At 50.5% G+C, this 23,844-nt stretch overlaps 1 protein-coding gene and 1 long non-coding RNA gene across 2 annotated transcripts in view; one reads left to right on the forward strand and one right to left on the reverse strand.

The window, feature by feature from the left end:
• Window positions 1-3,596: 3,596 nt before the first annotated feature.
• On the reverse strand, window positions 3,597-4,963 carry LOC122477712. Its single transcript, XR_006295756.1, has 2 exons — window positions 4,822-4,963; window positions 3,597-4,056 (listed from the first exon to the last, which is right to left on the reverse strand). It is a non-coding gene; the product is annotated as an uncharacterized LOC122477712 (long non-coding RNA).
• A 2,973-nt stretch (window positions 4,964-7,936) lies between these two features.
• The window catches only part of SLC25A43 (solute carrier family 25 member 43), a 33,780-nt gene continuing 17,872 nt past the window's right edge, over window positions 7,937-23,844 (forward strand). Inside the window, exons 1-3 of the mRNA XM_043571027.1 lie at window positions 7,937-8,528; window positions 16,275-16,516; window positions 19,125-19,297. Of these exons, the coding sequence (XP_043426962.1) occupies window positions 8,254-8,528; window positions 16,275-16,516; window positions 19,125-19,297 (690 nt within the window). The 5' untranslated portion in view covers window positions 7,937-8,253. The remainder of the gene's footprint in view (window positions 8,529-16,274; window positions 16,517-19,124; window positions 19,298-23,844) is intronic.

Below are 23,844 nucleotides of genomic sequence, written 5' to 3' on the forward strand. Positions count from 1 at the left end.
CACCCCTGTAACAGTGTTTATAATTGCAAAATATTGCAATATAAGTATGAAATGTCCGTACTTGGGAGTGTGGTTGAATAAACAGATACATCTATACAATAGAATACTATGTGGCCATTAAAAAAAAAGTGAGAAAAATGTCTCTGAACTGAGTCGGAGTGACTCCTTAGATATCGTGTCCAGTGTAAAAAGCCAAGTGACAGGCTGCATCCACAGAATGCAACCTTTTATGTAACAAAAGGAGATACTTTCTTTTTTACTTTTTTTAATGTTTATTTATTTTTGAGAGAGAGACAGAGCGCGAGCAGGGGAGCGGCAGAGAGAGAGGGAGACACGGAATCCGAAGCAGGCTCCAGGCTCCGAGCCGTCAGCACAGAGCCCGACGCGGGGCTCGAACTCACAAACTGTGAGATATGACCTGAGCCCAAGTCGGACGCTCAACCGACTGAGCCACGCAGGTGCCGCTAAAGGAGATATTTTCAGACCAATGCCTGTACAGAAATGTTCATGGCTGCTTTATTCATAATAGCCCCAAACTGCAATCAGCCCAAATGTCCACCAATGGACGAGTGGGTAAACCCTGTGGCGGGGCCCGCACAACGGAACACGACTCAGCAATAAAAAGAACAAATTACCGAGGAACACCGGAACAGGGATGCATCGCGGAAGCATCCGGGCCAGTGGAAGAAGCCCGTCTCGAAGGGTCACCGGCTGTACGCTTCCATGTGTGTGACATGCTCAAAAGGCAAACCTAGAAGGCCAGAGGAAAGATCGGCGGCTGCCCAGGACTGGGAATCGGGGAGGCCCTGACGGGAAAGGGGCAGCGCAAGAGCATCGCGGGGGCAGAGGGGCAGTGGCTCGGTCGGTTAAGCATCAGACTCTGGGTTTCAGCTCAGGTCACGATCTCAAGGGTTCTCTGCAAACCTTGTAGGATCAAACACTCCCCCTCGCGACCTGTGGGAGGAGTGCCCCCAAATGATCGGAAGCAGCCTCCAAGAGAGAGGACCCTGTCCCGGGTCCTAGACCGCCTCCCTCACAGAAAAGGAAAGGACCCTGTACCCTCAGGGCAGTTGCCGCCTCGGGGCCTGCCAGCTGTCCCACCTTAAGTGTACTGTCACTAACAAAGCTGCTTTCTGCGTTCACTTTGGGCGCCCGGGCTCTAATCCCTTATTGTGTCCCTGCTAAGGAGCACAATGTTTTTTGCACCGGGGCGCCTGGGTGGCTCGGTCCCTGAAGCGTCTAACTTCGGCCCCGTCCCAAGCTCATGGCTCGTGAATCCGAGCCCTGCATTGGGCTCCCTGCTGTCAGCAGAGCCCGCTTTGGATCTTCTGCCCCTCGCCTGCTCTCTCTCTCAAAAATTTAAAAAAAAAAAAAAAATTTAAAAACAGTGCGTTTTACGCCGACACAGTACTACAGATGTATCACTCTATCAACCTGGACCATCTCTCAGAGTTGTAACCTACCAGCAGCCAAGAAACTAAAAGTATCATGTGACTACCATAATAAAAAAAAAATTGAAATTTGGATTACTGTGGCCTGGTCACGGGAGCTAATTAAATTCCATGAGGTGACAGCATAGTTCCTGATATAGAGCAAGTATTCGTTAAATATTTGTGGAATGAATAAATGAGTGATTGAATGAATAAATGAATGAATGAAAACCTCACCTAGTTTTCACGCGAAGGCTTCCCGCGTCAAACATCATCGAAACTTCTGAAGCGGAGCAGAAGGATGTCCAAGCATCGCCTAAAGTTAAATACCGCGTGCCAAGGGATAAAAATGCCAAAGCCATGGAAGCCACATTTTATGGTGTTTATATTTCACTGCGAAGGTTTTGTTTTTTAATTTTCTTAATGTTTATTTATTTTTGAGAGAGAGAGAGAGAGACAGAGAGACAGGATGTGAGCAGGGGAGGGTCAGAGAAAGGGAGACACAGAATCCGAAGCAGGCTCCGGGCTCCGAGCGGTCAGCACAGAGCCCGCCGTGGGGCTCGAACCCACGAACCGGAAGATCACGACCTGAGCCGAAATCGGATCCTCAACTGACTGAGCCACCCAGGCGCCCCCTGAAGTCATTGTTGACACGTCTGCCAAAAAAACTGCCACGGAAGACAGGGTGACGGTGAGGACTGGGGCTAAAGCCAAGTGTCCCTGTCAAGTATCAGTTCACTTTAGAATTCCAGATGCGGCTATAAACGTAAACTGGCAAATATCCAATTCTGACCAGGCCGAATATCATCCAGTGCAAATTGAATCCACGGATCTTGTGAATTCAGCTAATCTTCTGCTATTTATCACACATGACCTAGAAACTTTCATGAAGACGTTGTGTTTCGCTCATCTTTGCCCAATCGTACGGCGGAAAAAGAGATTTCCTTCCTCCCTTCCTTGTTTTTTTTCCTTCCTGTAACTAACGATGGCAGAGTGACGTGCGTCAACCAGCGCTCCGGGCGCGGCGGGGGACACAGCTGTGAACAAGCGACAAGATCCCTGCCCTCGTGAATCTTACACTCTGGTAGGTGAAAACACAGGCGATCAACCGAGAAAGAAAAGTAGCAGATCGGGACAGATGCTATAGGGAGAATTGGAAGGCGGCAAAATGTGGTAGAGTGAACAGGGCCTCCGTGGAATGGGTAGAAAGGCCAGCGCTCTGGGGCGCCTGGGTGGCTTGGTCGGTTAAGCGTCCGACTTCAGCTCAGGTCATGATCTCACGGTCCGCGAGTTCGAGCCCCGCGTCGGGCTCTGTGCTGACAGCTCAGAGCCCTGAGCCTGTTTCAGATTCTGTGTCTCCCTCTCTCTCTGACCCTCCCCTGTTCATGCTCTGTCTCTCTCTGTCTCAAAAATAAATAAACGTTAAAAAAAAAATTAAAAAAAAAAAACAAAAACGAAGAAAGGCCAGCGCTCTGGGGAGGTAACGTTTCGGCTGAGCTTTAAACGAGCCGAAGGAACCAGCTCCTCAAACGTCTGAGGAAAACTTTCCAGGCCGAGGGAGCAGCGGCGAGAGCACGTGGTTCTCAAAAGGAACGGCGCTGGCTTCTGGGGGGTGTTTTGAAAATTGGGGCAGGGGCCGCCTCACCGATTGCGGTGCTCTACTGGCAATCAATGGGCAAAGGCCAGGCCTCTGCGATGCAGGGGAATGTCCTGCCTCCTTCATGACTTCCATAGATCCTACCAGACACTCGTGTTAATAATAATCATCCGAGTTGAGAGCTTAACTCTGCTCAACTCAAAGACGAACCGGCTTTTGCACGGTTTCCTGTGCATGAAATTTCCCAGGAACGCAACTAACACGTAAGTGGAAGCTAGGTCGTATTTTGTTGCATTCGGACCTTCACCAAGAGCCGGTCAACATTTTGAAACCGACCCCTCCTGAGGGTAAAGCCAATGTCACAGAAAACACTGTACCGAACGGGAATGCTTCAGAGGAAATTGATGGCGGATGAGAGCATTTTTTTTAATTGGTAGAGATTTTTTGTCGTTGTTGTTAAATTGGCAAAAAGAGCGGGGGAGGGAAACAGTACTGGGAGGAAGGAAAAATTACCTCTGCCCTCCAGGATCCTTCTAGCTGGAGTAAGAAGCAAATGGACCGGAGACAAATTAACAGGAGAAAATCAAATTTAATTTCAGGGGCATAGGGAATCCACACACGCGTAAGATTCCAAAGACAGCCAGGCAGTGCGAAGTCACCCTGAACTAAGGAGGAGGAAGGAGTCTGAGACTACAAAGGGAAGGAATGCTCACAGGAAGAATGAAAAAGAGCGAACGTGGTAAATAAATGTTGACTGGGTCATCCAGAAACAATGGGACACAGGGAAGATATTGATCAACCAGACTTTGCTGAATTCCTCGCTCTCCACCATACCTACTTCACATTATAATGTAGGTAAATATGGCAATGGCTCCCTTCCCGGAGCACGTCCCCAATCTCATTTCTTTGAGGCAGTTTTGGGGGCAAGGTCAAAATTTCTCCCTGCGTCTTCTGGGCCTGGATTGTTTTCAGCTCGGCATGGTCTGCGTGACCAAAGTGGCACATCTTGGGGGCAGTCGGCCTTCGCCCCTACAACACAAAAGGGCACAGTCAAAACTCAATCTCCCTTGCACCTCTGTTCCCAAGTTTCACGTTTCCCTTCCTTGAGGGAACCTGTGGAATAGCTTTTTGGATGTCTCTCCAGAGGAATTATCTCGCTTTTGTTTAAAAGAAAGCCTGGCATGGGGCGCCTGGGTGGCTCAGGTCATGATCTCCCAGTTCATGAGTTTGAACCCCGTGTCCGGCTCTGTGCTGGCGGTGAGGAGCCGGCTTGGGATTCTCGCTCTCTCCTCTCTCTCTGCCCCTCCCCTGCTCGTGCTCTGTCTCTCGATAATAAATAAACACTTAAAAACGAGAAAAAAAGAAAAGAAAAAAATTCAACTGAGTAAATGTAAAGATCAAATTGCCAGCACTCCATCTAGCAGATAGTAAGGAGCTCCACTGAGCTGCAGCCGAGGGTTTTAAAGGTGGGGGTGGGTGGGCCGGTATTCTTAGCAAAGAATGCATTGTTTTAGGCAAGGTCACCCCCCCTAAGGGGAACGGGAGGGTCCAGCAGCGTTACCTCCAAATGCTGACCAGAAAAGTCCCAGGTTGGTTAAGGACCACATTTCTGGGGAAGCTGGGAAGCTGCAATTAGCCTGGGTACTAAGTTTTGGTGGGGTTTAACGTAAGTGACTCCATTTTTAACAGAAGGAGGGAACAAAGGGAGGGGGAAACCCACATAAAGGAGTATCTGAGCGTGAAAAAAAAAAAAAAATGCAAGGAAAGGTGCACAGATGCCTGCCAAGCTCTTACCCCTGAGCGCCTCGAAGCATGTGCAGGGGGCGCCTAACTCTCTTTAATACACTTCTGTACTGTTTGTCCCAGCTTCTGACAGGCATGTACTACTTCTGTAATTTGCAAAATTCCACAAGGCTAAAGAATAGAAGACAAATTGGGGCGCCTGGGTGGCGCCGTCGGTTGGGCGTCCGACTTCAGCCAGGTCACGATCTCGCGGTCCGGGAGTTCGAGCCCCGCGTCGGGCTCTGGGCTGATGATGGCTCGGAGCCTGGAGCCTGTTTCCGATTCTGTGTCTCCCTCTCTCTCTGCCCCTCCCCCGTTCATGCTCTGTCTCTCTCTGTCCCCAAAAGAAATAAACGTTGAAAAAAAAAATTTTTTTTAATAAAAAAAAAAAAATGAAAACCAGAGGCACCTGGGTGGCTCAGTCAGTTAGGCGACTAACTCCACGTCAGCTCAGGTCTGGATCTCAGGGTTGTGTGTTTAAGTCCCGCAGTGGGTTCACATGCTGGGCACTGGGCGTGAGGCCTACTTAAAATATTATATATATATAAATATATATATATATATATATTTATTTATTTAGATGCCTTTTAGAAAAGGTTTCTTTATTGTCCTGTGTGTCGGTAACTTGTAGAAAATAACTGTATGAAGGGCGCCTGGGTGGCTCAGTCAGTTAAGCATCTGATTTGGGCTCAGGTCGTGATCTCACAGTTTGTGGGTTCGAGCCCTCCATCGGGCTCTGTGCTGACAGCTCAGGGCCTGGAGCCTGCTTCGGATTCTGTGTGTGCGTGTGTCTCTCTCTCTCTCTGTCTCTGCTCCTCTCCTACTCATGCTCTTTCTCTCTCTCTCAAAAATAAAAAAGAGGGGTCCCTGGGTAGCTCAGTCGGTTAAGCATGCGACTTTAGCTCAGATCATGATCTCACAGTTCATGGGTTCAAGCCCCGCGTTGGGCTCTGTGCTGACAGCTCGGAGCCTGCTTCGGATTGTGTCTCCCGTCTCTCTCTCAAAAATAAACACTAAAAAAAATGTTTTTTAAGAAGTAAAAAGAAGATGGGGCGCCTGGGTGGCGCAGTCGGTTGGGCGTCCGACTTCAGCCAGGTCACGATCTCGCGGTCCGTGAGTTCAAGCCCCGCGTCGGGCTCTGGGCTGATGATGGCTCGGAGCCTGGAGCCTGTTTCCGATTCTGTGTCTCCCTCTCTCTCTGCCCCTCTCCCGTTCGTGCTCTGTCTCTCTCTGTCCCAAAAATAAATAAACGTTGAAAAAAAAAAAATTAAAAAAAAAAAAAGAAGTAAAAAGAAGAAAAAAAGAACTGAATGAGCCTAAAAGCAACTGTGTACCTGGGATGTTTTACCCTAAGAGACTGCTGACTGCCCCTTTCCTTTTCACTGTTATTATCAATGTGGCTTTTTAAAAAGACAGGGAGAAATTGGGAATTCTTTTAAATTTTTTTTTTCAACGTTTATTTGTTTCTTGGGACAGAGAGAGACAGAGCATGAACGGGGGAGGGGCAGAGAGACAGGGAGACACAGAATCGGAAACAGGCTCCAGGCTCCGAGCCGTCAGCCCAGAGCCCGACGCGGGGCTCGAACTCCCGGACCGCGAGATCGTGACCTGGCTGAAGTCGGACGCTTAACCGACTGCGCCACCCAGGCGCCCCGTATTCTTTTTAACTTAAGAAAATTCTTCTTAAAAACAAAAAAAGAAAATTCTTCTTGGGTTCTGGCCAAATCACTCTTAGCCTCCATTCCTTGCCCTCTGAAGCTTACAAAACCACTGAAATGTCCCTATTTGAGGTACACCCTGCAGTCATAGTGGACGTGTAGTGTAGCTATTAGGTGGCAGAAGACTGACCTAGATTTGAATCCCGCCTGCCTCCAGCAGCTGTGACCTAGAGCAGGTCAACCTCCCCGTCTCGGTTTCCCCTTCTCCAAAATAATACCTAATCGTAGCACACACAGTGTGTGGACAGGCGGTCCCAAGATGGACCACTTGGGCAGGCCAACTCTTTGGAGCTGAGGCAATCGAGAACCCGTGAGCTCAAAAGAATCGTTTGCCCCTCCCTTAACGACACAAAAGAATTTAAATTGAGGGTCTTTTCCTGAATAAGGGCTATTACCAGAGATAAATTTTATCTGAGTGACGCATCTGTCTGGCAGGACAAACATCTAATTACCAAACATCTGCTCTTACTGCCCTGTGAGCTGCATTCCTTTCCTTTCAAGTCCCAGACCCTACCCCCTTCTGAGTTCAGGATGACATATATCCCTTGTTTTGCCTGTCTTTGGAATTTCCACGTGTGTGTGGTTCCCTGTGTGTACAAAATTAAATTTGATCTTCTATTAATCTGTCTTATGTCAATTTGATTCTTTTGTTTAAGTATACTTCTTTCTTTCTGACAGAGAGAGAGAGAGTCAGAGACAGACAGCAAGCACGAGCAGGGAAGGGGCAGAGAATCCCAAGCAGGCTGTACAAAGTCAGCCCGAGCTGCACTGGGGTGGGGGGTGGGGGGCGGGGGGCAGGGAGCTCGAACTCAGGAACCGTGAGATCATGACCGGGGCTGAAATCCAGAGTTCGGCGCTAATCGGACTGAGCCACCCAGGCGCCCCTCGTGTCAATTTGATTCTTTATCTAGAAGGACCCTGAAGGGGACAGGAAATTCTTGCTGCCCGGAGGTGCTTACTCGTGTCATTGTTCATTTAATCTTTACAACAACTCCTGGAGGAAGTAACTACAGATCGAGCAACTGAGGCACGGAGAGGTTGGACTTCCCCCAGGTCACACGGCTGGTAAACTGCGGAGCCGAGATGCTAAGGCAGGTTCCAGAGTCCAAACTCTAGCCGCCACCACGTACAGCCTCTCCAAAGGAGGGCAGTAAACGAGGACGTACCTGTTCAGGGATGATTTGAGGATTAAATGAGATCATGTGCGGGAGGGAACCCGATGTTTGACAAGGGCGACGGGTGGCAGCTGTGTGTAATCGGTTTCTTTTCCCCTTCTGCGTTGCGAAACTGGCCCGCCTTCTTCTTGGAGCAGAAAAGCAGAGGTCGGAAGGAGAGCCCCGGCCCGGGGAGGAAGCGGCCGAGGTGGAATGTGGAAAGGGGAGGGGAGGGGGAGGCGGGGGAGGAGAGGTAAACACGAGAGACGAGGCGGTGGGGGGAGCGCTGAAGACTTAGGAACCGAGAAGTGGGGGCGGCGGGGCCCTGGGGACTCTCAACGGCAAACAGAACCGGGCCCTCCGCAGCGCGCGCGGTGCAGGGGCGAGGCCTCAGCCCGGGGCGGCCTCCCCGCCCAGTCCCGGCCCCGAGGCCGGCGCGGGCGAGGACCCGGCTTCCCGTCCCGGCCGCGGCCCGCCCCGTTGCCGGGCGGGGCCCGATCCGCCCGCCGCGCCGGGAGCCGCAGCCCCGCGCCACGCGGTCCCCACGGGCCGGGCCGGGCGGCCGGGGCGCGATGGCGACGTGGCGGCGGGACGGCCGGCTGACGGGCGGCCAGCGGCTGCTGTGCGCCGGCGTGGCGGGGGCGCTCAGCCTGAGTCTCACCGCGCCGCTCGAGCTCGCCACCGTGCTGGCCCAGGTCGGCGCCCGGCGGGGCCGGGCCCGGGGGCCGTGGGCCGAGGGGCTCCGGGTGTGGCGCGCCGAGGGGCCCCGGGCCCTGTGGAAGGGGAACGCGGTGGCGTGCCTGCGCCTCTTCCCCTGCAGCGCCGTGCAGCTCGCCGCCTACCGCAAGTAAGCCGGGGTAGGGTAGGGGCGGGGCGGGCCCGGGAGCCGGAGCCGGGAGGCCGCCGCGGCCCGACGCCGCCCTGCTGCCCCGGCCCGCGCTCGGGGCGGGGGGGGGGGGGGGGGCGGCGCGCTCGGGGAGCGGGGGGAGGGGGTGCAGCCTCCTTCCGGATCGCGTGCGAGCCCCTCGGGGCACTTGGGCCGGGACGCGGGCCCCCGGGACGCACTCTGGGGCTCCCTGCCCCGCCAGGCACCGTTTTGTGGGGGCGCGGCCACCGCCCGGAGAGGCTCACCGGTGTCGGACGGGCGAGGACGTGGAATGGGGCAAAAGCATCTCCAGAGAGCTGGCTCCATACCATTCCCACCGTCCACCGACTTGGAAAGTTCCGTGCACCGACTTGCAAAGTTCGCCTTGGGCTGCCTCAGGAGAGACAGACCCCGTGGAAGGGGTGTCTGCGCGGTGGCGCAGTTGTGAGCAAAGCCCGCCGAAGAAAGTGCTTGGTTAGGGGGAGGTGCCACAAAAGGCCACAGATTTCTGCCCCCCCCCCCCCCGAAGCTTGCCTTTTGGGCTCACCAGAGGCTGCAAACAGGCCCCTCAACTTACTGTCTCGCCGCACCCTCTGCCCACCGGCCTCCTCCTTTGGGCTTTTTTTCACCTTCTCCAACAAGAGCTCCTTTTTTTTGTTTGTTTGTTTGTTTTTGAAACAGAGAGAGGGCAACTCGGGGAGGGATAGAGAGAGCCGGAGGAGACCTAGAATGTGAAGCACGCTCCAGGCTCTGAGCTTGTCAGCGCAGAGCTGGAGGCGGGGCTCGAACTCCCGAACTGATCGTGACCTGAGCTGAAGTCGGAGGCTTAACCCACTGAGCCACGCAGGCGCCCTCAACAGCTGCTTCTTAAGGAAACTTATCGAAACATGTAAATACCAGATGAGTCTTCAAAGCTTCCTCAGAGCTCAGAAATATCTGCATTTTAACTGAAAACAAGCTTAAAAGAATGAAATGGTACTGATGGAATTTCAGGAAGAGGGGATGTTTCTGTACTTGGGTTGGGATGGTCCCTGTGTTCCTCATTCCGTGGCACACAGTGCCAACTCCGAAGACTGGCCTTGGCTCTGAATTAGACAAACAGCTCACAGTCTTGACCACACAGTTGAAGCCTTGGAGGCGAACAGCCGGGATTTTTGCCTTTTTTCTGGGAGGCCCGGCTTACCTGGCAGCTGACAAGCCAGATAGAATCATTCTTCTCATTGCGTCTCTAGCGTGCATGACCTAGGCTTGGGAGAAGTTACCTTCTCTTCCCCTGGGGAGGAAAGGTAGTGAGATCCTGGGGCATTTCTCTCAAGGCTCTCTTGCGACATCTGGCCTGATGTCTGTAAACAGTTCTCTGAGGGTTGTTTTTTTTTTTGTAAGTTTTATTTATCCTGAGAGAGAGTGTGCAAGCGGGGGAGAGAATCCCAAGCAGGCTCCCTACTGTCAGTGCAAAGCCCGACACAGGACTCGAACTCAGGAAGCTGGAGATCATGACCTGAGCGGAAGTCAGACACTCAACTGACTGAGCCACCCAGGCGCCCCAGTTATCAGAGTTTTAATGACTCCAGTCCTCCCTACTTCCCTCCATTCTCCACAAAGTGGTATGGAACTCTTGCTTTGGAATGTGTACCAAGGAGAAGGGGGTGGAACTTTGAAGGCTGGTTGAAGTATTGTCAGCTGTTCTGGGGACAGCCTTCCTCTGAGAGGAAGACCTTTTCCTCTGTGGGAGGTTCTTCTAGCTGGACTAAGAAATTGACATGAAACAGATTAAGGGAAGAAAGCCAAACTTAATTTCCTATGTATGTTCGGGAGTACACACACACACACACACACACACACACACACACACACGAGATTGCAAAGACTGGCAAAATGAGGTAGAGATGTCACTCCGAACTAAGGAGAAGGAGGTGTAGGGGTCTGGGACTAAGAGTAAAATGTTTGGTGAACAACTGTTTGCTGGGCCACTCAGAAACAAGGGGACTTAGGAATTTTTTTTATTATTTTTAAAGTTTTTTATGCATTTATTTATTTTTGAGCGACAGAGCATGAGTGGGGGGAGGCAGAGAGAGAACAGAACCTGAAGCAAGCTCCTGAAGATGACGAAGCCTGCCCTTGGCCTTGGCACCACCTAGTATGTATAGACATCATTGGATTTTTTTTAACAGCACCATTGAGATATTGACCTATAAAAAGTGTATATGTTTAAGGTGTACGACTTGATGTTTTGATGGACGTTGTGAAATGATCGCAATCAAGCTAACCAATATATCCATCACCTCTACATTGTGTGTGTGCGTGTACACGCACACATTGGATTTCTACAATTCCTGCCTCCTGCCCTGTAAGGTCCATAAGGTGGGAAGCATTATGCCCATTTTACAGATGGAGAATTGGGCTCAGGCTGGCCGCACCACTCCTCAGTGATCGAGCAGAGAGCCCCGTCACCTGACCTTCTGCCTCCAGATCTGTTACTCTATTACATCATGCTGCCTTTCTGTCTGCATTCATCTGACATTAATTTAGCCAAGCTTCATTAAGTACCCGCTGTGTGCGTAATGCTGGGGCCACGCAAAGATGAACGGGGCGCGGTCCCTGTGCACCAGAGCTTACAGAGTGATAGAAGAGTAAGACTTGTGTGTCTGTAGCATGTGGCTGAAATGCTATAGAAATTCACGCTTCCGGGGCGCCTGGCTGGCGCAGTCGGTAGAGCGTGCAACTCTTGATCTCCGAGTTGTGAGTTCCAGCCCCACGTGGGGTGTAAGGATTACTTAAAAATAAAATCTTAAAAAAAAAAAAAAAAAGAAAAAGAAATTCACACTTCTGATGAGGAGAAGATGTGAAGACTTCACAGAGGAAGAAAGCCATCTGAGTTTGGCCTTGGGAGAACGAGGAGGAATCTGCTGGCAAAGACGGGGAGAAGGAGGTTGCAGGTAATGTCAAGAGCAAAGGCACAGAGGCGGGGAGGCATGTAGCATGGCTGGGACACAAGGTGGGTCTGCAGCAGTAATGGGAAGTACAGCCAGAAAAACAGGTTAGAATGAGGCCTCAGAGTGCCAGGTTAAGAAGTCTGGTTCCGCACGGCCAAGGTTAGGCGTGGGAGGTTTTTGAGGAGGTGGGGGGTGGGTGTGATGATGAAAGCAACTCCACGGGAATTACTGTCATCTGGTGGCAGGACCAGTTAGGGACCTGTTGCACTAGTTCGTGTAGCAGCTGAGGGCACCTGAGACAGGCTGGTGACTGGGAGAGGAAGAAAGAGATAGTTACCCGGGCTAAGTTTGCTAATAATTTTTCCTGCGCGATTATTTTCTTTCTGGAAACTAAAAGGAAGTGTTTCAGTGAGTGGCTAGGCATAGAAAGCCAAGTGGTTGATTAATCATGGTGCCATCCTTCCTACATAAAGATGATACCTTTGGCCCAGCATCCTACTGACTCATCTCTACTCTTTCCTGGCCATGAGTTTGTGAAAACAGTTGATGGAGGTTAATGGTATAGCCTATGATCGTGGGTTTGAACAAAGCATAAGCATCCAGAATGTTCAGGAAATGGAGTGGTTAATTGACTTGCCCCCAGAGAGAATTAATGGCAGAGTTGGAGCTTGAACCCGGGTCTTCTGGCTCCTTAGTCCAGGGCTCTGCCCACCATCATCTGTCTGCTCACTTGGATTTCTGATCAAAAGTCCACTCCATAGTCTTTTAGGAGCTAGGTCCTTGCAATAAATACTACGTAACACAGTAGATGGCTTTCAAATACATCAAATAGTAGATGCTCATCCAACTTTACTCCACGACTCCTCGCCTAGCTGTATAAACATTGGCCTGGGTCCCTGCAACACTGAAATAGTTCATAACCAACACCACCTCTTTATTGTATAACCACGTCATGAGCTTGGGTCTGGCTGCTAAGCTACGTTAGGTTGAAGCTCTACCTGCATATGTCCAGGGTGTGTGAAATATCATCGCGGCTGAAAGGCAAGGGTCACTGCTGTTCACCAGCTTACCCAGTCTCCCTGGGAAAAGCTTCTGTGCTTGCGTGGGAAGCGAGCTGGGGGAGGAGAGCAGAAAGGGGGCCATTGCCGCCCCAGGCAATCAGACAAGAGCTTGAGCGGATGTCATCGATGGCCTATCAGGGTTGCCTGCCTTGACTCTGCAATTCTAAAGGGGAAGGATTGGTGGTCATTGCCTGTTCAGATGCTAAGAGCCTGAGAAGAAAGGACTCCTTCCTCTGGTTCCTTGTAATTTTGGAGATTTGAGAGGAAGACCCTCCTTTGTAAACCAGACTGATCAAAGACAAGGTTCCTATTCCTAGTCCGTCCAGGTATTCAGTGAACCAAGGGCCTGTTTCCCCTCCCGTTGCCCCGTGGGTCACTGCTTTGGCAGGACTGTTGAGCTCGGTTAGGACCATGCTGGGCGCTAGCACCGTGTCTGGCACGTTGTAGATGTTCAATAAATGGGGAATGAATGAATTCAGGCCCCGGACGTGGCCAAGTGGGATAGGGAAAACGGTGAGGCGATGAGAATGAATGGTGTTTCTTTTGGCATTTCAAACTCCCACCTTCGTCTAGATCCGTTCCAGCTTGCCGTGGGCCGCCCTTCCGGTCGAGCATTTCCATTTCCTCTGTCCCCCCTGCCCCTCCTCAGGGTCCCCTCCAACCTGACTAGCCTGGGGAGAAAAAAAAAAAGGGAGGAACAAGGAAGTGTCCACGCCATGAAACAAGTCAATGGTCCCTTGGCGAATGCCTGCTGTAGTTACTGCGACTTTCAAAAGCAGCTGGTTGGGGCGCCTGGGTGGCTCCGTCGGTTGCGCACCCGACTTCGGCTCAGGTTGTGATCTCACAGTTCAGGAGTTCGAGCCCCGCGCCGGGCTCTGTGCTGACAGCTCGGAGCCTGGAGCCTGCTTCGGATTCTGCGTCTCCGTCTCTCTCTGCCCCTTCCCCGCTCATGCTCTGTCTCTCAAAAATGAATAAACATTAAAAAAAAAATTTATACAAAAGCAGCTGGTTAACTCACGAGTGTTTCTTTTCTTTTTTCAGTTTTCCATTAGTGCGGTTAAGGCAGGTTGACAAAATGAAGTTAAGACTTTTCCTACAGTTTGAAGGAGATGCTTTTAATCAATGCGTGTTTACCTGGGCGCCAAGGAAACCTTCCTGGAACCTCTTCAGTGACTTCAGGACATGCCTCTTTGCGGGAGATTTAAAAGTCAAAGTACTGAGGATGCTCTCGTTGTTAAAAAGATAACAATAATTTTATTTTAGCCTAGCCCCGTTCACTTTCCTTTCAGTCAAACCCTTGATATTTCTCTCCCTCCCCCCTACCCCATTCTCTGGCAGAGAATATTGTTTTTCCTGGTCTCCAAGCGCTTTTTGATTTTGTCCTCATCAGCAAGGAGTACTGTGTGAAAGTCCCTTTATAACCATTTCTGCCAAGGTAGGCCCTCATGACTAGGGGATGCACTGCTTCCAAAAAGGGGCACCTGGGTGGCTCGGGCGGTTGAGCGTCTCTGCCTCTTGGTTGCAGCTCGCGTCGTGATCTCGCGGTTCATGGGTTCAAGCCCCGCGTCGGGCTCTGTGCTGACAGCGCTTGGGATTCTCTCTCTGTCCCTCTTGCTGTCTTCCTCTCTCTCAAAATAAATAAATAAGCTTTAAAAAGCTGGGGCGCCTGGGTGGCGCAGTCGGTTAAGCGTCCGACTTCAGCTCAGGTCACGATCTCGCGGCCCGTGAGTTCGAGCCCCACGTCAGGCTCTGGGCTGATGGCTCAGAGCCTGGAGCCTGTTTCCGATTCTGTGTCTCCCTCTCTCTCTGCCCCTCCCCCGTTCATGCTCTGTCTCTCTGTCCCAAAAATAAAATAAACGTTGAAAAAAAATTAAAAAAAAAAAAAAGTTAAATAATAAACAAGTAAATAAAAGGGGGGAGAGAGAGAGAGAGAGACTGTAACACAGTGGCTTTCTGGTTGGCATTTGGAAAAGTCCACCCAAAGCCATTTTGGACTCCATTATAAAACTGTAGAGAAACACAAACCCCGTGTGCCCGCCGCGCGGAAGTAACAGTACAAGCGACAGTATGAAAGTATAAAAGATACTTCAGGTATCTTCTTTGTTTTAATACAAGGAAATACAATATTACTAAGAAAGCTGGAGTCCTGTTCATTCTCATTCCCAGCCCCTTCCCCCCCCCCCCACCTTCCTGGAGGTCTATTTTACACATTTTTAGATGTATCTACGCCTCTCAATGAATGATACAAGGTATGATTTTCATGGGTGTGTTTTTCAGTGTAAAGAGTTTCTTAATTGTCATACACTGGAAGTCAGCCTGAGACTTGCTCTCTGCGCTCAACTTTATGCTTTCAGGATTATCCACGTGAATACATAGTTGCAAAGTCATTTTCACTACAGTATCCATTGTATGAGCGTGCTACAATTTATCTCCCTATGAATGGGCTTGTAGGTTGTGTGACTTTTCACAGCAACAGTGTCCTATGTGTCCTCACATGTACATGTGCAGAAGTTTCCCTAGGGGATGCACCTAGAAATGGAATTTCTGGGGCGAAAGGCTTTCTTTCAGTTGTGCTAGATACTACAAAGGGGCCGCACCAAATTTACATTCCTTTTTTAAAAATGTTTATTTATTTTCCAAGAGAGAAGAGGGAGAGGGGCAGCAGGAGGGACAAAGAGAATCCCAAGCAGGCTCTGCACTGTCCGCACAGAGCCTGATGTGGGGCTCGATCCCATGAACCATGAGATCATGACCTGAGCCGAAGCGGGATGCTCAACCGACTGAGCCACCCAGGCGCCCACCCCCCCCCCAATTTACATTTCTACCAGCAGTGGGTGAACATTCCTGTTTCCCCAGGTCCTCACCATCACTTCATATTCTCAGACTATTTCATCTTTGCCAATCTGCGAGGGGAGAAATGGTACCTTGTTTTTACTTGTCGTTTCCCAGACAATGAGTGGGGTAACACATCTTCTCTTATAATTGTTCAACCAATACATTTTTAAAACTCAACTACAGGGGGCGCAGTGGTGGCGCCTGGCTGGCTCAGTCGGTAGAGCGTGTGACTCCTGATCTCGGCATTGGAAGTTCAAGCCCCACATTGGGCACAGAGCTTAGTTAAAAAAAAAAAAAATCAACCACTGGGGATGCCCCAAGTTATCATTTCAAGGGATTCGTTCAAGTTTCAACAGAACCAAAGGGGTTGACAGGCAGATAACAGGGGGGAAATGCTTAAAATGAAGTGGGAGGAGGGGCACCTGGGGGGGGGCTCAGTGAGTTGAGCATCTGACTCTTGATTTCAGCTCAGGTCATGATCTCGCAGTTGGTGAGTTCGAGCCCCTCATCGGGGCTTGGTGCTGACAGCACAGAGCCTGCTTGGGATTCTCTGTGCCTCTCCCTCCCTCCCCACTCCCCGCCCCTGTCCCAACTCGGGCTCTCTCTCGCCAAATAAAGAAAGAAACTTTCAAAAAATAAAATGGTTTTTTAAAAAATGAAGTGAGAAGAACTTAGGGTAGACATCAAGAAGAAGTTTGGACGGCTCCTCGCAGCTAACTAGAATTCTACAGATATAGTAGAAGCGAATGTGCTATTCATTCACCCTAATACATTAGTATAGTACTTTTCACTTTGGAAAACCTTTCCAAATGCTGGGAGATAATGCAAGAAATTGTAGAGAGCACTCTAGCACAATCCATAGCCGACACTCTTGGGCTTTTCCCCCTTTTGTCTCCTAGGTTTGTCATGCTGTTCACGGATGACCTGGGCCATATTTCCCAGTGGAGATCTATCATGGCGGGGAGTCTCGCAGGCATGGTTTCCACTGTTGTGACCTACCCTACAGACCTCATCAAAACCCGGCTGACTGTGCAGAACCTGCTGGAACCATCTTACCGAGGGATCTTCCATGCTTTTTCTACTGTCTATCAACAAGAAGGGTTCCTAGCCCTTTACCGAGGGGTTTCCCTTACTGTTCTAGGTAAGATGGAACTTTTCACCTTGTCCAAGAAAAGGCTGTGTTCTGTGATATGTATGAACGTACCGTATACCGTTGCTCGTAACCAGTTAAATGCAGCTTTTTGAGGTCGTGGTCACATGGATCCAATCCATATAGAGCCAGTTAGCTTGGTTCTATTCCATAGCTATACGCCCCACTTGCAACTTTGGCCTGTCACACCCCAGGGTGGGAAGGAGGAGACAGTGGAGGTGGCTCAGCCCAAACCGATAGGAAGGCAACCCCACGCACCCCATCTGACTGCGGGGAGGCGTCTCAGCCTGCACCCATGGGCGCGCACGACCAGGGCAACAACTGGAGCTTCTGTGGTCTTGGGAACCTTTGCCAGGGCTACAGACGCACGAGTCGCCCGTGTCCCCCAGTTGCCAGACGCAGCCGACTTTCACCCATTATCTGACCTTTGTTGCAGCGTTCGAGGAGACTGGCCACCCCTTCTTCCGGAAACTTGGCTTCTAGGACCCTACCAGCTTCTGGGTGTCTTCCCCATCTTTCTGGCTCACCTGACACTCTCCCCGGGGCTCCTTCCTTACCTTTCTTTCCACCCTCCATCCCGTCCCTGGGTGGCCTCAGCTAGGCCAGTGGCTTAAACAGGCATCATGATACTCTAATGACCCCCCAACGTCACCTCTGTAATAACAGAGACTAACGGTTCCCCTGCTGCTTCCTGTGGCTCAAGCGGGAAGAAATTTACAATCGAAGAAATTTACAATCGCCTCAGCTCCGCCCCTCTCACCGCTGTGGCTTCAGTCAGCGCATACCGTGGACTCGACCCCTCCACTCTCAGTCTGTCGCCCCCTCCTTCCCTGCACCCACTGCGCTCATCCTCCCTTCCCCGCAGACATGAGCAAGACGCTCCCACCTGGTCCCAGGCCCGGGTCTCTCCTGCCTACACTGAAATTAGCCCTTTCACCACCCCCATGCTGCTGTCCTCCTTTAGAGCCTTCACTGATGGGCGCCCGGGTGGCTCAGTCGTTAAGCACCTGACTTTGGCTCAGGTCACCATCTCACAGTTCGTGGGTTCGAGTAGCACATCGGGTGAGCTCGAACCCCACTTCAGGTGAGCCCTGCTTCTCTGTCTGTCTCTCTCTGCCCCTCGCTCACTTGCGCCCCACCCCCTCTCAAATAAACAGATAAAGCCTTCACTGACTTCTGAGCTACAGGGGAAAGCCCAAATTCCTTATGGCACACCATCAGATCCTTCACACACGTGGCCCCCACGGCCCATCCCACCTCCTCTCCTGCCCCGCCTCCACCTGCACTCACTCTCCAACCATACAGAAAAACCTGCAGTTTCCTGGAACCCCACTCCCTCTGTAACAGCTGTTCCCTCTGCCCGGACTGCCTGTCCTCTCTCCCGATGTCTGGCGAACTCCTACTCAATCGTCAAGACCCAGTGGAAAAGTTCTCTCTTCTGTGAAATCCTTCCTGATCCCCCTAGGCAAAATTACGAGGATCGTCATGTGCCTAAAGAACTTTGTATAGCCCACCCCCCCCATCCCCGCCCCACCCAATTATGGCACACATCCGCTGCCTGTCCCCTCCACTAGAGGGTGAGTATCTCTAAGAATTAGCCTACTCTTTGTGTTTACTCCTCTTTGTATTCCCAGCAGCTGACACAGGGCCCAGCATATGACATAAAGTCCACAAATATTTTCTGAATGAAGGTAAATGCGGGGTTGGTGCTTCATGTTTAATGTGTTTATTAAATAAATATTATTGCATCTTCCTAAAGGCAAGCAACCCCACTGATGCTATCCCCTCTTTTAAATCTCATTTGAAGGAAATGTAGTACCTCTGTAAACTTAAGATAGCTCCCAAAGTTTCTGGAAGACCACTCCCTCCTAACCGCTTCCAAAACCTGATTAAGTGCCACTCACTGACTTTTTCTTTATGGGAGTGATTTTTTTCCCCCCAAGATTTTATTTTTAAACATTTCTAACACCCAACCATCCAGATGCTACAATTAACTTTTTTGCTTTATCATCTATCTGTCCATCCCTCTGGCCATTCACCAGTCCATCTTCCATAATTTTTGATGATTTCCATGTAATTTCCAAACATCGAGGCACTTCACCCCTCAACCCGTTCAACATTGTGTAATCATTATCTAGAGTTCAATATTCGTTTGTGGTTCCTCGTAACGTAAAATTTACGTAAAGGGCGCAAACCTTTAGTGAACCATCCCGTGCGTTTTGACAAGTAACACAGCCCCTATCAAAATGTAGCACATTATCAGCACCCAAGAAAAGTTCCTTCCTATTGCTCTGGTGGGAGGGATTTTATTTATTTATTTAAAAAAAATTTTTTAATGTTCATTTTTGAGAGAGAGAGCGCAAGTGGGGCAGAGAGAGAGGGAGACACAGAATCCGAAGCAGGCTCCAGGCTCTGAGCTGTCAGCACCGAACCTGACATGGGGCTGGAACGCACGAACCTTGAGATCCTCCTCCGTCATCTGAGCTGAAAGTCGGACACTTAACCAACCGAGCCAGCCAGGCGCCCCTGGTGGGAGGGATTTTAACAAGCCCAGTGTTGCCAGAGACAGAAGCAGCCTCTTCCTGGCCTCGTTTTCCAGGTGCTCTCCCGTTCTCTGCCGGCTCCCTTCTCGTTTACATGAACCTGGAGAGAATCTGGAATGGACCCCGAGATCGGTTCTCTCTCCTCCAGAACTTTGCCAATGTCTGCCTGGCCGCTGCAGTAACCCAGACCCTCTCCTTCCCTTTCGACACAGTGAAGAGAAACATGCAGGTGAGGGGTTCTGTTGGGGGCGCGTCGCGTACGAAGGGGCGCCTTGACGTGGGCTGCAAAGAACACTGACCCTGAGTGATGCCGGGTCTCCAGGGCGCTCGTGACCACTCACGAAAATCCTGTGCAACGCCACGCACCCTCCTCCCGGCATTTCTGCTACTAACCTCAGGGCTAGTGGCCCGAGCCAGGTCACCTCCCTGTTCCCATACTCTGCTTTTGTAGGTCCTTGTCAAAGCCTCCAGATGAGGCCCACTTTTCTTTCCTCTCTTCCTCAAAGCTGCCTCAATGAGGGAGACTGGAAAGAACCAAAATCAGTTTAGCTTAGTTTATCTATAATAATGCACATGGATTATAGAAAATTTGGGAGGGGCGCCTGGGTGGTTCAGTTGGTTAAGCATCCAACTTTGGCTCAGGTCACGATCTCATGGTTTGGGATTCTCTCGCACTCACTCTCTGCCCCTCCTCTCTCTCTCTCTCTCTCTCTCTCTCAGAATAAACTTAAAAAAAAAGAAAATTTGGGAAATACAGAAAAGTATAAAAAAGAAAACAATAATTACCTATAAACCCAGCACCTATGCACTATGATTAATAGTTTTCCTGCATGTTTGTGTGTGTGTACATGTATACATGTGTGCGTATGCATAAATGTATACGATACATGTATATGGAAATTTGGGTTTTTTTACAAACTTGTGTCCCTACCACATATAAAAATTGATATCCTACTTTGTTCACTTATTATATAATGGATATTGCCCCAGGCCATCAGCTATTGAAAATGCCTTTTTAAATTTTCACATAATATCCCATTATATGGGAGCGCCTGGGTGGCTCAGTCGGTTGAGCGTCGGACTTCGGCTCAGGTCATGATCTCATGGTTCATGGGTTCGAGCCCCGCATCGGGCTCTGTGCTGACAGCTCAAAGCCTGGAGCCCGCTTTGGATTCTGTATTTCCCTCTCTCTGCCCCGCCCCCCACTTGTGCTCTCGCTCTCTGTCTCTCTCTCTCAAAAGTAAATAAAATGTAAAAATATTCCATCATGGGGATGTGCCATAGATATTTTTTTTAATGATGATTTATTCTTGCAAAGTTCTCGAGGCTAGAATTTTAATATCAGGTTGATGCCAGGGCCAGGCCCCATTTGAAGGCTTTGGGGTGGATCCTTCCTTGTCTCTTCCAGCCTCTGGTCGCTTATTCCTTGGTCTGTGGCTGCATGCTTCAATCTCTGCCTCCATTGTGCCATAAATAACAATTTCTTGGTTTTAAAATATTTAGGCTATTTCTAATTTTTCCGGGTGATAACGTTACAGTGAAAACCTTTGTATTTTTTTTCACATCTGTGATGACACCCTTCAGCTCTATTCCTACAAATCGACTTACAGGTCTCACGACAAAAATAATTGTAAGGCTCTTTTGCTTTTTTAAGTTTGTTAGTTTGTTTATTGTTGGGGGGGGGGAAGACGGGGAGGGAGCATCCTAAGTGGGCTCCACACGGCCAGAGGAGCCTTATGTGGGGCTTGAACTGACAAACTATGAGATCATGACCTGAGCTGAAACCAAGAGTCAGATGTTTAACCAACTGAGCCACCCAGGTGCCCCCCCCTCTTAAGTTTGTTTGTTTGTTTATTTATTTATTCATTTATTTGTTTATTTTATTTTTAAAATTATTTGTATTTTTTTATACTATAAATCGGGGTAAGATGCACTAGAAGTAGGTATTCGGGGGTAAACCTGATTATCTTTTTCCCTGGTATGGAAACCTTCTTGATAACAGATGCCCAGAGCTTCAACAAGAAGCTTTAAAATATACGCAAAGTCATGATGGTTATTGGAAAAAAAAAAAAAAAATCCCAAAGAGGTAATTGCATGGGTTTCATAAAGTATGATCAGCATCCAGTTATGAATAACATCATAAATATCACCCAAAGATATAGGAAGTGAATTCTTAGGGTTGCGGTCAAAGTGTTATTTTACAGGCATTAATAAACATAATAATACCCGGTCCGCCCTACTTAAAAAAAAAAAATTCACTCCCAAGACAGAACCACAGGCTGCTGTTCCATGGCAACATGCATTGCTTCCTCTGGCCATTAGATGTCGCTGCAGTAAACGGGGCATTTCTGGGCACTCAGGATCTTAGCCTTGCAGGTAGCGATCTCTGTCCAGTTAACAACCTCCTAATCCCTGCCTGAAATCCACCTTCAGTTTGGAGGGTAGGGAGCCTAGAAACAACAGGCTAACTCGAAACTCTGTTGTGGTGGGTTTTTTCCTGCAAGGCACACGATCCACATTCTCCAAGACAAAGCTTCGCTAGCAGCAACCCCCCCCACCCCCCCCCCCCCCCCCCCCCCCCGGCGGGAGCCTGCCAGTTTTGCCAGTGGAATTTGTAACGAGGGGACTTTGCCTGGGAGCCAGGCTGCCCTGAACTGAGGACACTTAATGGCAATGTTTGCATTCCGCTGGCTTTCCTCCTCGAGCTGCCTGTCAGGAAGCGAATCCACGTCAGGTGTCTGTTAGATAACCAGCTGGGCGGGGAATTTTCTCCTAATATGCTTTTGTCCAGATACACACACACACACACACACACACACACACACAGTCTGCCCATCCAATGCCCTATCAGGTTGGAACGCTCTCGAACATTAATGAGAATCATCAGAAGTCTCGTTTAACCAGCTGAACCCTTCCTTCACCATGCTTCCACTCATTTTTACTCCTTTCTCTTTTTCTCACCCTGGCTCCTGGCTGGCATGCTAGGGAATGGGGAGGTAAATAAATTATGAGTGTGCATGTTTTGATGCAGTGGTTTCCGGTGGGAAGCGGGGGGTGGGTCAGCCCTGTGCACAAATGGCAGGAGGTGTCCCCCACCCGGTGTGCCGCCTGAAATCGCCTTGGCCGCTCTTCAGTGCATCATGGCTCAAGCTCTTGCAGGCACAGCCTGTCCTTTTCATCTTCATTCTCCCTCACGTGGCCCAGAACGTGGGCCTGAAATGTGTATTTCAAGGCAGCACTGAGTGTACTGAGGGAATAAGTGGCACAGGGAAGATATTGACGGAGACTAAGCCGTCTAATTAATCTGTGGGCCCTTAATAAAGGCCGGGGACGGAGTCCTAAGCAAAAGGTTCTCTGGACAGGTGCATGTGGAAGAGAGAGGGAGACCGGCTGCCCTGACACTCGAGGGAGCAGCTGAGAACATGGGAGCCTTGGAACCTGGCGGGCCCTCTGAGAGGGTCAGGTGGGAGGCACCGGGCACCAGCTTGGTGTCGCCCCCCCCCCCCCCGCCCCGCCCCACACCCAGCCCAGAATCTCTGACGCCCTCCCCCGCGGCCCATGTTAGGTGTCTCCATTTCATCAAATATAAAACCGAGTGCCTGCCTGTTGCTCTGTACCCCAGGGGACTTTGACCCCATCAAGGCTCACAAGGCAAGCAGGATTGGGCCAGGTCAGCATTTGAACTGAAAGTACATAAACTGAAGGACAAAGGTGGTATCCGAGTGGCACAGCTGACCGAGCAGAATACACAGGGTCCCTGAGCGAAGAGAGGCCCCGGGGCTGTTCAAACAGAGACGCTGAACCCACCCGAGATGCTTAGCACCTCAGGCTGCCTTTACCAAACGGGGCGCGCTGTCACTTGGTCCGTCCCCTCCCGGCACAGCCCTGTCCTCCTGGGTCTCACACCCAACTCCACGGGTTCAGCCCCGACCCACGCTCCTCGCTGCCCGCTGCGCGTGGTTATCACCTGTATACACTGTCGCCTCTAATGTAATCTGTATCAGACCGACCTCTCCTTCCCCTGCAACTTTGTGCCCAGGGCTTTCCATTTCAGTCCCACCACCCCCCACCCCCCAGTCACCCAGACTGGAATTCCAGAAGTTGCTGCTCACGCTTCCTCTTCCCCTCGCCCAGGCAACCTTCAGTCCAGTTGGTTCTTCATGCCTGCTGCTCCCACCCTGGTCTTTTTGTCGAGGTCCCTGCCCTAACCTAGGACCTTGTCAGCTCCTGCCCAGGCTATGGCAGTAAATCCTCTAACTGGGCTCCAGGATTAAATCCAAAAATGGGAGGGCGCCTGGGTGGCTCGGTCGGTTGGGCGGCTGACTTTGGCTCAGGTCATGATCTCGTAGCTCATGAGTTCGAGCCCCGCGTCGGGCTCTGTGCTGACGGCCTGGAGCCTGCTTCAGATTCTGTATCTCCTCCCTCTGCCCCTCCCCTGCTCACGCTCTCTCTCTCTCTCAAAAATAAACATTAAAAAAAATGTTTAATCTAAAAATGATCATAAGCACCGAACTTCATGCTCATTATCTCATTTCATCCTTAACAACGACCCTACGAGGTGGGTACTGTTCATATGAAGCCCATTTGACAGATGAGAAAACAGAGGCACTGAAAGGTCCCAGGGCACCTGGGTGGCTCAGTTGGTTAAGCGTCCGACTTTGGCTGCGGTCATGATCTCACGGTTCAGTTCATGAGTTCAAGCTCCGCGTTGGGCTCTCTGCTGTCCGCACAGAGCCTGCTTCAGATCCTCTGTCCCCTTCTCTCTCTGCCCCTCCC

The sequence above is a fragment of the Prionailurus bengalensis genome, chromosome X (genome assembly GCF_016509475.1).
Source record: "Prionailurus bengalensis isolate Pbe53 chromosome X, Fcat_Pben_1.1_paternal_pri, whole genome shotgun sequence".
NCBI lineage: Eukaryota > Metazoa > Chordata > Mammalia > Carnivora > Felidae > Prionailurus > Prionailurus bengalensis.